Source organism: Nilaparvata lugens, chromosome 14, assembly GCF_014356525.2.
Source record: "Nilaparvata lugens isolate BPH chromosome 14, ASM1435652v1, whole genome shotgun sequence".
NCBI lineage: Eukaryota > Metazoa > Arthropoda > Insecta > Hemiptera > Delphacidae > Nilaparvata > Nilaparvata lugens.
In genome coordinates, this window is record NC_052517.1 from 20,374,099 (window position 1) to 20,390,461 (window position 16,363).

The following is a 16,363-nucleotide window of genomic DNA, read 5'->3' on the forward strand; positions in this document are numbered from 1 at the left end:
TTTTTTGATCAGCTGTTTTTTGATCACCTTTCTTAGTTCCATGTTAGCGGCTGGAAAGGGTACTCTTTCCGGCCTAGGCTAGAAAGAAACCTGTTTTGACGTCAGACGAGAGTCCCTGCAAACAATGTCTTTCAGATCTACGTAGGGACTGGAAAACAGCTGCTTTCTGTGCAGTGTGGCGAAAAAGCATATTTCATGCTATAATAGTATTCCAGTAGTTATGAGTAAGTTATATAGGATGCCTTCACAACAATAATAATAATAATAGTCTAATAATCCTGAAGCATAGCGTAGACGAGAACGAATGAGAAGACGAAGAAGAAGATGTAGAAGGTGGAGCAGAACACGGTAGAGGAGAACAGAAGATGATGGAGAGGAACAAGAAGAATAAAAAGTAGAAGAAAGAGACGAGAAAGGATAAGAAGATAAAGAGAAAGAGAAAGAAGGAGAATACAAAAAGTGAACAACAAACAACCTAAATGATCACCAAGTACTAGCTCTGCTACTTCTGGAACGCAATTTTTTGAAACTGAGAAGGATATGAAGACGAAGAGGAAGAAGCGGGTGAAGAAGAAGAAGAAGGATAGAAGAAGAAGGAGAAGAAGAAGAAGAAGAAGAAGAAGGGTAAGAAGGAGAGATAGCAGAAGAATGTAGTGTGAGATGAAATTTGAAGTAACATAGTGGGCCACATAATCAGACTACAGGAATTCAACCAAGCGTATTTCCACTCAAAGGCTGAGTATCAGTCTGCATTCTCGCATCCTTCTACCCTCCACTCACTCTCTCTCTCTATCTTTCTCACACTAACCTTCTCCCACCCTTTCCTCCTCAATTCTCTCTCTCTCTCCCTATTATTATATTTTTCTTCTCTATAAACCCCCGTTCACTACATTTCACTCCTCAAAGGAGTGATAGAATATTATTCTGCATAATTTCTCTCTTATTATTTTCACTATCACACTCTCTCTCTCTTTATCTCTATAAGTGGCTCTTACTCTACAATTCTCTTGCTTGGTTTTTCAGACCCCTCCACTCCTTTATCTTCTCCTTATCTTCTCTCTCTCTCTCTCCCCCATAGCTCCCATCATTATTCATTTTACTGTCTAAAATATGACGAATCTTCTTAATATTTGCTCAATACTCTTACAAAATACAAACCTCACTCATTCTCTCTCCTTCGCTTGTTTTTTTTCTAACTCTCACCCACAAATATAATCGATTTCTCTCTGTCTCTCTTTCTGTATATATATCTCTCTCTCTCAATCTCAATGATTCTGTCTCTTTCCTACTCTCTAAACCACAATTCTAATCTACATTAAACAGCACTAAATGTGGTTTCCGCTAAACCTACCATGAAAGTGGCTAGAGTTCCTTTTTTGCTCATACACTTCCGTTCTCTTGTGCTTCTGCTCTTCTTCTTCAACTTCTGCTACTCCCTCTTCTTTCTTCTTCTCCTTCTCTTCCTTCTCATTCTCCTCCTCCTTCTTCTACTCTATCTTGTTATCCTTCTCTTCCTTCGTCTCCTCTTTTTCTTCTTCCTTCCTCAACCTCTCAAAATGATATTCCGTTTGTGGCTTTTCACGTGTGAATGAATTCTCCCATAGTCGTATAATAAGTTTATTCAAGCAAATTTCAACAACTAAAGTGAGAGTCTGTCTTTCTTTTATAGAATTCAATGTATTTTGTGCGAAATATGTTCTTTCAACTCGAGGATAATATTTATATTTATGTACCTAACTAGTAGTTCTGTGAACCGTAGACCTCACGCAGTATTCTCATCCACAAGTACCTGATTGAAACTATAGACCTTATGGAAATACAGCAATAGACTGGCTTCTCCACACATCTGTGTAATCACTTGTCAGCTGATTTATGATGAATAATTCTGTAGTCTGATTTTTACTCCAATATTGGCGTATGAAGGAGGCTCCTTTTTTCTTTTATATTATCCTTGAAATGCAAAATTTCAAAAAAAAACCTTGTATATACGTCGACGCGCAATTAAAAAAGGAACATACCTGTCAAATTTCATGAAAATTTACTACCGCGTTTCACCGTAAATGCGCAACATATAAACATTCAAACATTTGAACATTAAGAGAAATGCCAAACCGTCGACTTGAATCTTAGACCTCACTTCGCTCGGTCAATCAAATGTTCTGCAAAGTTAGATTCCCTATTTGACAATTTTTGACAATTTCTTAGTCTTTTTCATTCAATAATTTATATTTTAATTCATATTCAAAAGTAGCTTTAAAGAAAAAATTGAAAAAGACAATATTACTTAATGTAATATAATCATTAAACTTGCCCATCAGCAAAATCTAATCCAATTTTTTCCAAACTAACAAATTTTTCTTCTTCATTCCACAGGAGTTCGAATGCCAACTGCTCATCTACCGCGAGCAAGAACTGGACAGCATGCTATCCTGGCCTCCCACCGATGACGTCACAATCAACCATCCACCCAGTGCTGACGTCATGGGCGGAAGACTGAGACCATCTGTAGGTGACGTCACAATGGGGAACCCCAATGCTGACACCATACAAAATATACTGAAGCATCCTGTGGGTGACGTCACAATGGGGAATCTCAATACTGGAGGTATATCAGCTGGAATGAGACATTTCGCTGGTGACGTCACAGTGGGGAATCCCAGTGCTGACACCATACGAGGGATACTGAAGCAGTCTGTTGGTGACGTCACAACGGGGAACCAGAATACTGGAAGTGCAGTGTCAGGAATGAGACATTTCGCTGGTGACGTCACAGGGGGGAATCCCAATGCTGATGTCATAGGCGGACGACTGAGGCCGCCCAGCATGGATGTGCACGTTGGTGACGTCACACAGGGTAGAGCGCAGTATGCTTCACACTGTCCCAGGAGTTGGGACTCTCTGCTGTGTTGGCCCCCCACTAAACCTGGACATACGGCAACGATGGCTTGCTTCCCTGAGCTGAATGGAATAAAGTATGATACTACATGTGAGTAATATTCACTTATTTTTGTTATAACATAGAGAAAAGATAGCATAAGAAGATATGCCATGGTTTGTAGAATTCATTCAGTTTGGAAGTTTTGTATCAAATTTTGGTGTTGTGTATCAAGTTGAGATGATACTGTATCATATTGTGGTGATGGCTTGCTTCCCTCAGCTAAATAGCATCAACCATGATACAACATATGAGTAATAACATAGAGAAAAGATAGCATAAGAAGATATGCCATGGTTTGTAGAATTCAATCAAAGTTCCAGTTTTGTATCAAATTATGGTGTTGTGTATCAAGTTGAAATGATACTGTATCATATTGTGGTGATGGCTTGCTTCCATCAGGTGCCGAATCTTACACCCTGAGATAAAATATATATTCAATGCAAAGAAATCTACTAAGTACTAGAGAATTTAATATATATATATTTGGATTATTAGTTGCCAATTTATCAAGTTGATCTTAAAGAACCTATTTTTAATTGAATTGTCCAGTCGACAAGTATTAGCAAGCGCATATCGCAGCTACATGCAAAAGGATGCATATGATTTTAAGATAAAGGCACATGGTAATGATTCGTGCCATAAATCTAGAGTATAAAGTTTAGCCTGTGATATTTTACTGTTTCAATTATTGTTCCATTTTATTTTATATTATATTTTTTTTCGCTCTTTATATATTTTGCCTCGATCTATTTTTTGCATTATTGTTAATATATGTATCAAATGTTTATGGTGTGCAATTTATTTTAATTCCTCAACACTATAGTATAAGTATCATATTTATATATATAGTTATTTTTTAATGAATTACAAGAGTTATAGGGGAAGCTCATATCTGGGCCTATAAAGATTTTAATGAGACTGTATTCTATTAAAAAACCACGACCTAATTTTATAATTATATAAAATATTTCATGCTCTACCGACTGATGCCAAGCAGGAGGCTACTCGTTATTTAAATATAAAGAATAACGTCACAAAGTAAATATTGGATTTATTATTGTCATAGCATAGAGAAAAGATAGCATAAGAAGATATACCATGGTTTGTAGAATTCAATCAAAGTTTAAAAGTTTTGTATCAAATTATGGTGTTGTGTATCCAGTTGAAATGACACTGTATCATATTGTGTTGATGGCTTGTTTCCCTGAGCAGAATGGAAAGTATGATACTACATGAGTGAGTGATATTCATTTATTTTTGTCATAGCTTAGAGAAAAGATAGCATAAAAAGATAATATCGGGGACCGAGCTTTGCTCTCTAGTACAAAAACATAAAAAAAAATATTATTAAAGAAGAAATTATAATAACATTCATAGTTCATACAGAAATGTTCTATCTAATCACAGTAAATTGAGATCAATTCCCAGAGGGATGAAAAAATTTCCCTCACAAAGGCCCGGTTGCACAAAAGCCGGTTAAATTTTAATCCTGATTAACTTCACGTGAACCAAATCAGAGAAGACCATTTCAAAAATATGGATCTACTGGAATTAATCAGGATTGAGAATAACCCGGCTTTTTTGCAACCGGCATCAAGTACCTGATTGAATGATTACAAAAGTTCAACAGCTGAGTCATAATTTTGACACAGTCCCACACACACATGAACACGCTCACTCACTTTTATCATCAACAGACGACGAATAAACTATTATCAGCTGTTTTTCCAAGGATGAATAATAATTATCCTTTCAATGTCCTTCAGCGAGTTTTCTCAGGGATGAGACCTAGTGCAATCGAATTTTTATATTATAAACCTACTATGTTCTGAATTTCGTGAGAATCGTTGGAGCCGTTTTCAAGATCCAGTGGAATACAAACATATAAACATCTAAACATATAAACAGAAATTGCTCGTTTAATAGTATAGGATTCCATGGTTTGTAAAATTCAATCAAAATTTGGAAGTTCTGTATCAAATTATGGTGTTGTGTATCAAGTTAAGATGATACTGTATCAAGCTATTGTGTTGTGCATCAACGTGAGATGAGGACGAAAAACTAGTTTTGAGAGGCAGTTCGATCTATAGTGTGGTCCACTTTATAATGGCAGTGAATAAAGATAGAAGAATAGCGATGCCAATTCTCTGCATTAACTAATCATATTTCTACACTGTCAAAAACATAATTGGCACCGTTGTGGACCTAGAAAAGGATAGTACTACCGGCTTTGTCGAGAGATAGACAAGGATAGCAAAACTGAAGTTGATCAAATACTGTCGTTATAACGTGGACCTCACTATATTTATTTATTTATTTATTCCATTGTCATTACAGATCACAATTATAATAAATATAATATGATTGGGAAAAGACAACAGGCATAGCCCAAAACTGTCTTCTCCCAAATTTTTACAAATACTAGTGTCAAAAAGAAAAAGGTTAAGATTTCACTTTCACTTCAAAAAGTCCAATTTCCACTTCAAAACTAAAGACTAAACTAAAAGTTTTGAATTTTGATATTTAAAAACTGATTAAAAACAAAAATATTTCACTCAAATCTCTACGGATTGGAAATTTTTGAGTAATTTTGCAAAATTTTGAGCCAGAAAAGAAACACAACACAAATAATCTTGAAATTGGGGTTTCAATTGGAGTTTTTGATGCTTCATAATCGACTGTCGCTAAAACCACAAAGTCATCTTAACCCTACACCGTTATCCTCATTTATCTATCTATATATTGATAGATACAATACCATTCTCAACTATGAATGATATATAGTAGCACCATAATACGCATGAGCAGGTAACGTTTTCTTTCAATCAGTTCTTTGAATGTAACGTTATTTGCGATGATGGATACTGAGAACTGTGAATACTTCTTATAACAAGATGAAATTGAAAAAAATCAATAGAAAAATATCAAAATCTAATATTGTAACTTAAATTACCCTTTGCTAGATTGAGCTCCTTGTTCTAGGGTCTTTGGAGGGACAGATCTGAAAAAGAGAGAAATATAATTAACCTGTCCTACCTACCGTTAGTGGTCAGTCTAAATATATTTTAGAGCTGTGAATAACAAATAGTGAGTAGGTTTTTCATTTTGTATTCAAATTTTTTAAATAAGTGCAATATTTCTAAAGTTTTTAATTTATTGTGATTCATTTAGAGTATAAAATCAACCTTCAAAATTCAAAATTCAAAAATTTAAAATCATCATTTCTGGACCGAGAATCAAGTGACGAAGCAATGTGTGACTATATAACCTTATCTTTTGGACAACATTAACATTTTATCAAAATTTTTGGAGAGAAATAGTACAGGCTTAGCCTAGTTTTTCCTCCAATGTCATAATTGTATTATGATTATAGTATTTTATAAATAAATAAATAAAAAAAAAAAAAAAAATAATAATGACTACTTTAAACCTATAAACAAGAATATAATAAAATAGAATTTGAAATTAAGTTTCATTTTTCTTTGTTAACAACAAATATCGGGAACCGAGCTTCGCTCTAGAGTACAAAAGCATAAAAAATTTATTACGAAAGAAGAAATTATAATAACATTCATACAGAAATGTTCTATCTAATCACAGTAAATTGAGATTAATTTCCAGAGGAATGCAAAAATCCCCCTCTCAAAGACCCAGTTGCACAAAAGCCGGTTAAACTCTAACCCTGATTAACTCCACGTGAACCAAATCAGAGAAGACCATTTACTGGAATCAATCAGGATTGAAAATAACCCGGCTTTTTTGCAACCGACACTGAGTACCTGATTGAATGATTACAAAAGTTCAACAGCTGAGTCATAATTTTGAAACAGTCCCAGACACATGAACTCGCTCACTCACTTCCATCACCAACAGACGATGAAATAATTATTATCCGCTGTTTTTCCAAGGATGAATAATGTTTATCCTTTTAATGTCGTTCAGCGAGTTTTCCCAGGGATAAGACCTAGTGCAATCGAATCTTCATATTATAAACCTACTAAGTTCTGAATTTCGTGAGAATCGTTAGAGCCGTTTTCGAGATCCAGTGGAATACAAAAATAATTTATAAATATCTAAACATCCAAACATATAAACAGAAATTGCTCGTTTAATAGTATAGGATTCCATGGTTTGTAGAATTCAATAAAAATTTGGAAGTTCTGTATCGAATTATGGTGTTGTGTATCAATTTAAGATGATACTGTATCAAGTTATTGTGTTGTGCATCAATGGCTTTGCTATCCTTGTCTATCATTTGAGAAAGCCGGTGGTACTATCATTTTCTAGGTCCACAACGATGCCAATTATGATTTTGACAGTGTAAAAATATAATTAATTAATGCAGAGAATCGGCATTGCTATTCTTCTATCTTTATCCACTGCCATTATAACGTGGACCTCACTATAATTAAGAACAAAAAAATTGAAATTTACTTTCCTTTTTTGTTCACAACAATATATGAAATATATTCTCCTCTAACATTTATGAGAAAGAACTACATTTTCAGAACATAACTTTGGATGAGAAAACATGAGAGAATGTGTATTCTACTACAACCAACCAGACAACAACTCTGGAAACATTATTGGAAGCATCTGTTATTTTTAAAACATGTTTTCCAAATAGCCTCGTTCAGCCAACATGTTTTCATTTGTTATGACAAGTTGATTTGAGAACACAAAGTGAAGCTGAAATTTTCAGCACAAATAAAAAATGTAATTACTCTCTACTTCTTTCACTGTATCAACTGGGTGTTGGCTTTTTCAACACTGAAAGTAATATTGTGAGATCAACATGTGGGTTTTCTCTCCTCTTCCTCCTACTTCTCCTCCTCCTCCTTCACCTCCTCCTCATCATCCTTCTCTTCTTCCTTCTCCTCCACCCAATCATCCCACTTCACCTCTCCTCCTCCTCCTCATCATCATCCTTCTCATTCTCCTTTGGTAGAGAGTTAGTGGGGAGGATATTTTTAATATTCTTTCCGAAGAATGGACATTGATATGTCCAAAGCTCCGCAAATTTATGTAGATGCATAACAATATAATTATCTATAGTTATTATATTACAAATTACTTTTTCATATCATATACAGTTCAATAATTATTTTCTTAGTCTATATTATGTTAATTCATCAATAATTTTGCTGTATTGTAAGCTATTGTATATAAGTGTATAAGCCATATTGTAATCTACATAAATAAAGTACTCAATCAATCAATCAATCAATCTCTTTCTCCTCATAGGCTCAACTCCCTCTACCTCGACTCAAATTGTACGACTCCAGTCTCTCGACCTTATGACTTTCTAGCTCATTGTCACTACTTCAGTTCCATGCTACTCCATTTTCTAACCTCACATTATTGAAAATTATAAGATAAAATTCGTCACTTCTGCACGTGAAACAAATTTTATAATAATTATTATGAATATATTGTCTTATCTAGAATTAATATCGGGGCACCGAGCTTCGCTCGCTATTTTTATTTATTGATGAACAGAACACAATTCTCTTAAATGATCGTGTTTATATTTTACGGCTGGCTATACGTCAGCTTATGAATTTCGGGGATGCGATATTTTGATTTTCCACAGAATCACTCGCTCACTCACTTCTTTACTATCCACAGCTGTTTCAGCCAAGGATGAATATATCATTTTCCTCCACCTACTGTCAAAAGTACTTACTTTACTCCCTGAAACATAATACTAAAGTGTCACTTTTTCGCTCTCGGTACTAAAAAACAGAAAAACTCCCTAGGGAGTAAAAGTGACTCCATTTAAATAACATGGAAAGCATCTCTATTTTAAAAACGTACATTTGGAATAGGTCAGAAGGTCTAAGCTCAGATGAGGAAGCATATAGAGTAGTCATTAAACCAACTAAATTCAATACCTCAACCAGACATTTGATCAATATATAAAATTTATGTTTGTATGCTGAAATTATTATTACAAACTTCATATCACTATACTAAAAAAATGTATATATTTTTTTCTTTTATTCCATGTTATTCAAAATATCAGCCAACGAACATTACTTATTAACTAATCAAATTTGAAACGGGAACTTCATCATAGCTGTAGTTTTGGCTGTCATTGTTGTTACAACTTTAGCCGACAGATAGTGCTGTCGGAGGAGAGCTGTGATTACAAGCCAGCTGTTTCTGTTTACTTTTTAGATTATGACATGTTGTAACACATCGTTTGGTCACATACGTTTTTAGAAATTATTTTATTAGCAGTTTTTATAAAAATGTAGGTGGAGGAAAAATGTTGTGTATATCACGAGTGAAAAATGTTTTTCCCCCTCAGGAAAATTGTTGCCCTCGGCTTCACCTTGGGCTTCAAACTTTTCCCTCAGGGAGAAAAAACAGAACTTTTCACTCTAGATATACAAATAACTATTTAATGTCGTCGGTCCAATGGTAAAGTCGCAAAACTGCAAAATCCTGTTTTTTTAGGAGAGCAAAAAGTAACTTGAGATCTGCCTATAAAATCAAGTTTTTTCCCATGAAATCTAATTTTATGGCTATGTGTTATTGATTATTGTTATTTATTGTTGGTGAACTCAAAATTTAGTAATTTTCTATTTTTATATTGAAAAAGCAGATTCGTTACTTTACCATGGCCAGATTTTGTTGAACAACAAAACATTTTTGCGAATGTGATAATGGAGTGAATGAAAAAATGACTTTAATGATAGTATTAATAATTTAATCAACAAAATCAATGTTTAAGAACGTAATGTTATAATACTATAGTAGAAATTTGAAGAAATGTCGATTTTTTACATGTTCTGACTATCAATTGTCACTATCTGACTCTTCAAAATCTGAATTTGAGTTTGGTAAATTATTGTAGTAAGTGTGGCACTATCCTTATGTGGATAGTAGTTTTTACAGACGGCAGACGACGAAAGTGTCAGCTGTTTCAGCCAAGGATGAATTATACTTTTAATGTCGTTCAGCGAGTTTTCCCAAGGATGAGACCTAGTGCAATCGAATTTTTATAATATCATAAAACTACTATCATAGAGAAACAATAGCGTGAGTAGATATCCCATGGTATAGGGCGTTTATGTCGCAACTTTCACTGTTATTTCAAGCCGATAGTTCATGTAATTCTTTCCCATGAAGCTGTGTGACACTGGTAGTCTCTCATATTGTGCCGTTCATACACTCTCACCCTAACAAAACAGTAAAAATCGACGATAATTAACAGTAATCGGCTTGAGATAACAGTAAAAGTTGCGACATAAATGCCCTATACCATGGGACATCTACTTATGCTACGGTATTTGTTTCTCTAAAGCTGCGTACACATATTCGCGCTTCCAACCCGCACCGAGCACGCTCCTCCCTTTCATACCGCCCTCGTATAGCCCTTGTACCACCATCGAACCACAGTCGCTCCGCCCACGCACCCATCATGAACGTTACGGAAGATCTTCTCGCGTTCCCCAGTCGAACCACTCTTGCTTCCCGGTTGATCATCAATCGCTCTGATGGAGTGACGTTCGGTTGCGGAGCAGAGCGAAAGTCTGTACGCACCTTATGCTACTATGTTCCAAATTTCGTGAAAATCGTTAGAGCCGTTTTCGAGATCCGTTGAACATAAATAACCAGATATAAAAATATAAACAAACATACAGAAATTGCTCACTTAATATAATAGGATAAAACATCACGTTCATAGAACATAACCTCACTTTCATTAAAAATGCACGGTACTACGCAACTCAAGTCGAGGCTCGACCAACATGTCGAGTCGACGCTCGACTCAGTCTCACAGTCGTGACGTCGCGGAGACTAGAGTCGACTGGTCTGAGTGTCAACATTTGGAAACACATGCTGCGTCGAGAAGAGACTAAGGCTCAACTGACACTTAGGCGACTGAGGTGGAGAAGAGACTGGACTCTAGTGGAGAGCATGTGTTTCCAAATGGTGACACTCAGACCAGTCGACTCTAGTCTCCGCGATGTCACCATTTCAAAACACATGCTCTCCACTAGAGTCCAGGCTCTTCTCGACTTGAGTCGCGTAAGTGTGAGTTGAGCCTTACTTCTCCTCTAATTCAATTATCTCCATTGTAAGGGTGTTCTGTCTTTTGCCAGCTAAACAGTACAATAATGGTTGAAATTGATAGTGTCACCCCGAATGGGTGTTTCATCTCAATGGGACAAAAGGATCAACTACAGACCACTGGAAGCTTTCAAGGTTTCACTTTGTAGAAGAAGAAGAAGAAGAAGAAGAAGAAGAAGAAGAAGAAGAAGAAGAAGAAGAAGAAGAAGAAGAAGAAGAAGAAGAAGAAGAAGAAGAAGAAGAAGAAGAGAAGAAGAAGAAGGAGGAGGAGGAGAAGTATGAGAATGAGTTGAATGAGAAGGAGGAGAAGTACCTGGAGGAGTTGGAGAAGGAAGATGGTGAGAAGGAAGGGGATAAGATGATGGAGGAGGGATTGATTGATTGATTGAGTACTTTATTTATGTAGATTACAATATATACTGGCTTATACACTTATATACAATAGCTTACAATACAGCAACATTATAGATGAATTTACATAATATAGACTAAGAAAATAATTATTGAACTGTATATCTCTAGGGAGAGAGATAGAAGTGTAGGAAGAGAAGAAGGAGGAGGATGAGGAAGAGGAGGAGATGAAGGAGGAGGAGGAGGAGGATGATAATGATAATGATGATGAGAAAGAGGACGAGATGAAGGAGGAGGAGGAGGAGGAGGAGGATGATAATGATGATGATGAGAAAAGAGAAGGATGATAATGATGATGATGTGAACGAGGAGGAAAATGAAGAGGAAGATGTGGAGGATTTAGAGAAAAAGAAGAAGAAGAAGAAAGAGGAGAAGAAGGAGAGAGAGAGAGAGAAAATAAAGATAAAAGATAGAAAAGAGAAGATTGGGAATAGTAGAAGTGGCTGAATGTGGAAAGTGAGCAATTTCGAGTACAATCAAATTGGTTGTTGAGTAGATGAAGAGGAAGAATAGGTGAAAAGGAATAAAGGAGGAGGGGAAGAAGCAGAAGAAGGAGAAGAAGAAGAAGAATAAGAAGAAGAAGAAGAAGGAGAGGAAGAAGAACAAGAAAAGTGCTAGTAAGGTTGGATATATCAGTTAGAAGCAATCCATTGAGTAGGATGCTAAAGAGGAGAAAATTGTGGTGGTGTTGTTGGTGGAGGGGAGAAGTATAAGAAGTGAGGGTAGGTTGAAGAAGAAGAGGAGGAGGAGGAGGAGAAGGAGAAGTCGGAGAAGTAATAATTGCTAAGAAACAGGGAAAAACAGTGTTTTATAAAGAGGTTTTAACAAAGTGACAGAGGTGGATTGATAAGGGAGAGGCAGACAGAGAATGAGAGAGAACAAGTAGATGGGGGAGGAAGGAGAGAAAGAAAAACAGGGAGATGATGGAAAAGTGATAATTGCATTATATTAATAGGGAGAGAGAGAGAGAGAGAGAGTGAGAGAGCGATTTGATTGGATAAGATCTCTTTATTTATGTATGTTACAATATTTACTGGCTTATACACTAATTTACATTAAATGACGATAATGCTAGTTATTCAACGAATTTCACAAAGAATAAATAATAAATCAATGAGAATAAATATAGAATGCAATTCGAATAACGATAATATAATTATGTGATGAGAGAGAGAGAGAGAGAGAGAGAGAGAGAATGATATGAAAGATAGATAATAGTAGAGGTGGATGAATGTGGAAAGTGGGCAATTTGATTGGAGTACAAGGTTGTTGAGTAGATGAAGAGGAAGAATAGGTGAGAAGGAATTAAGGAGGAGGGAAGAAGAAGAAGAAGAAGAAAAAGAGAATAGGAGGACGTAGATGACGGAGAAAAAATAATATAGGAAGATCAGCTATTGAATGAGAGAAATGAGAAGGAATTCAATGGGAGTAGGTGACAATGAAGATACGAAGAAGAAGGAGAAGAAGAAGAAGAAGAAGAAGAAGAAGGAGTGGTAGTTGGGTTGGAAATATCGGTTAGAAGCAATCCATTAAGTAGGTAAACGTATGTGATCTGTCCATTAGCCAGTGAGACTCCCTTTCACACTTAACACTCCACCTACGCTATGCTATTACCTCCCTTGTCATTGCTATATATTAACCTCTCACACCTTTGCCAGAGTATGCTAAAGCTAACTGTACAATGAGGTCCACGTTATAATGGCAGTATTTGATTAACATTGGTGTTGCTATCCTTGTCTATCATTCCACAAAGCTGATGGCGAATGTATTAAATCATGATGCTGTGTATCAAGTTGACATGATACTGTGTCATATTGTGTTGATACTGTATCATGTTGTGGTTGTTCTTGTTCTATAGTGAGGTCCACGTTATAATGGCAGTATTTGATCAACATCGGTGTTGTTATATCCTTGTCTATCATTCCACAAAGCAGTTGGCGAATGTATTAAATCATGATGCTGTGTATCAAGTTGACATGATACTGTGTCATATTGTGTTGATACTGTATCATGTTGTGGTTGTTCTTGTTCTATAGTGAGGTCCACGTTATAATGGCAGTATTTGATCAACATCGGTGTTGTTATATCCTTGTCTATCATTCCACAAAGCAGTTGGCGAATGTATTAAATCATGATGCTGTGTATCAAGTTGACATGATACTGTGTCATATTGTGTTGATACTGTATCATGTTGTGGTTGTTCTTGTTCTATAGTGAGGTCCACGTTATAATGCAGTATTTGATCAACATCGGTGTTGTTATATCCTTGTCTATCATTCCACAAAGCAGTTGGCGAATGTATAAATCATGATGCTGTGTATCAAGTTGACATGATACTGTGTCATATTGTGTTGATACTGTATCATGTTGTGGTTGTTCTTGTTCTATAGTGAGGTCCACGTTATAATGGCAGTATTTGATCAACATTGGTGTTGCTATTCTTGTCTATCATTCCACAAAGCAGATAGTGCTATCCTCTACCTTCTCTGCACTTTTCCCACAGCGTACAACAATGTAGAAAATGTTCATAGTTAATGAAAAAAAAAAGGCAAATTAATATTGAATGAATTAGCCAGAGAATTGTGAGGAGAATGATTGGTTGATATTTGGATGGAATGCGCAATGAATTGGGATAATATAATATTGTGTTGTATCTACACTAATCGGCCCACTAACAACTCATAACCCTACAGTATTGGACAAAGTATTGTGTGGAGAATGATTGGTTGATATTTGGATGGAATGGAAATTGAATTGGGATAATATAATATTGTGTTGTATCTACACTAATCGGCCCACTAACAACTCATAACCCTACAGTATTGGACAAAGTATTGTGTGGAGAATGATTGGTTGATATTTGGATGGAATGTGCATTGAATTGGGATAATATAATATTGTGTTGTATCTACACTAATCGGCCCACTAACAACTCATAACCATACAGTATTGGACAAAGTATTGTGTGGAGAATGATTGGTTGATATTTGGATGGAATGCAAATTGAATTGGGATAAATAATATTGTGTTGTATCTACACTAATCGGCCCACTAACAACTCATAACTCTACAGTATGGACAAAGTATTGTGTGGAGAATGATTGGTTGATATTTGGATGGAATGCGCATTGAATTGGGATAATATAATATTGTGTTGTATCTACACTAATCGGCCCACTAACAACTCATAACCATACAGTATTGGACAAAGTATTGTGTGGAGAATGATTGGTTGATATTTGGATGGAATGCAAATTGAATTGGGATAATATAATATTGTGTTGTATCTACACTAATCGGCCCACTAACAACTCATAACTCTACAGTATTGGACAAAGTATTGTGTGGAGAATGATTGGTTGATATTTGGATGGAATGCGCATTGAATTGGGATAATATAATATTGTGTTGTATCTACACTAATCGGCCCACTAACAACTCATAACCCTACAGTATTGGACAAAGTATTGTGTGGAGAATGATTGGTTGTGATTTGTTGAGATGTGCATTGAATTGGGATATAGTATATTTCGCACCTAGATCAGAAAATGAGATTTTTCCGGCTCGAAATCGGTTTTCAGGGCCGAGGCAGTAGGCCGAGCACTAGAGAAGATTTAAGAGCCGGAAAAACATGTTTGCCCCTGGTGCGAACGCTATTTTTCGCTACACACAAGAATAAACAATATATATATATAATATATATATATATATATATATTATATATATATTATATATATATATATGAGAATAGTTGTTTACTAAGCACTTCCACCAGCAGAAGTGGAAGGTGATAGCTCTAGCAAATCTGAATTTTTATTTTTTATTCTGATTTGTCCAAATAACCTAACAGATGATGTTCAATTATGTGGGGGGTTGAGTTTATACTTTTTTATTCTTTCAAATGACAATAAGATGATTTTATTATAAATGTTTTAATTATTGAATAATGTACACAATTAATGAAACGTTTTTTGATCAGCTCATTAATCACCTTTCTTAGTTTCATGTTAGTGGCTGGAAAGGGTACCCTTTCCAGCTAGGCCAGAAAGAATCCTGTTCTGACGTCAGACGAGAGTCGTCTGCAAACAATGTCTTTCAGATCTACGTAGGGACTGGAAAACAGCTGCTTTCTGTGCAGTGTGGCGAAAATATAATATTGAAAACGGCACATTTTGAAATCTTTCAAATTGATTCAAAGAGTTTTCAGTGGCTGGGAATTTCTAGACTGTAAATAACTTGTGAGGTAGTAATCAGAGATGATGAGGAAGAAGAAGGGGATGAGGAGGAAAAAGAAGAGAAAGAAGAAGAAGAAGAAGAAGAAGATGAAGAAGAGGGGAGAACATGAATAAGGTACAGTGCAGAGCAGGTGAAAAATGATGATACGTCATAGTGCGTCACACACAAAAAACAGAGGCAGAGCGGAAGAGAGAGAGTGCGAGGGAGTGACAAGGAGTGAGTGAGAGAGATTATAGAATAGGGGTGAGAAGGAGGGAGAGAGAGAATAAAGTGAGATTGAAAGCACTGATAAGAGTGAAAGTGTGTAGAGATGATTGATAACGTTACGAGGGTCATACACAATCAAAAATGAAAAGACGAAGAAGGAGAAGAAGAGAAGAAGAAGAAGAAGAAGAAGAAGAAGAGAAGAGAAGAAGAAGAAGGAGGAGAGGTGGAAGAAGAAGAAGAAGAAGAAGAAGAAGAAGAAGAAGAAGAAGAAGAAGTATGGAACTCGTTAGTACGCGACCCTTATTTCGGGTATCAAGCAGGAAAGGTTTCAGAGGACAAAAAAATGGAGGGTAAAACGACATGTGACCTCAATATTGTACCTTCCTCAATTTTCGAAAATTTCTGTTACAAGTAGCAGAAACTGTTGAAGTAAAAACTTGAAGAATTGAAAATAGACCGACAAACATCCTCGGTGTATTAAGAATCTTT

The 16,363-nt window shown here is 35.8% G+C and overlaps 1 protein-coding gene across 1 annotated transcript in view; it reads left to right on the plus strand.

The window, feature by feature from the left end:
* Nucleotides 1–2,377: 2,377 nt before the first annotated feature.
* LOC111052558 (diuretic hormone receptor) overlaps nt 2,378–16,363 on the plus strand; it is a gene marked incomplete in the record, with an annotated part of 81,765 nt that continues 67,779 nt past the window's right edge. The window contains 1 exon segment of the mRNA XM_039441013.1: nt 2,378–2,966. Coding sequence (XP_039296947.1) covers nt 2,422–2,966 — 545 coding nt within the window.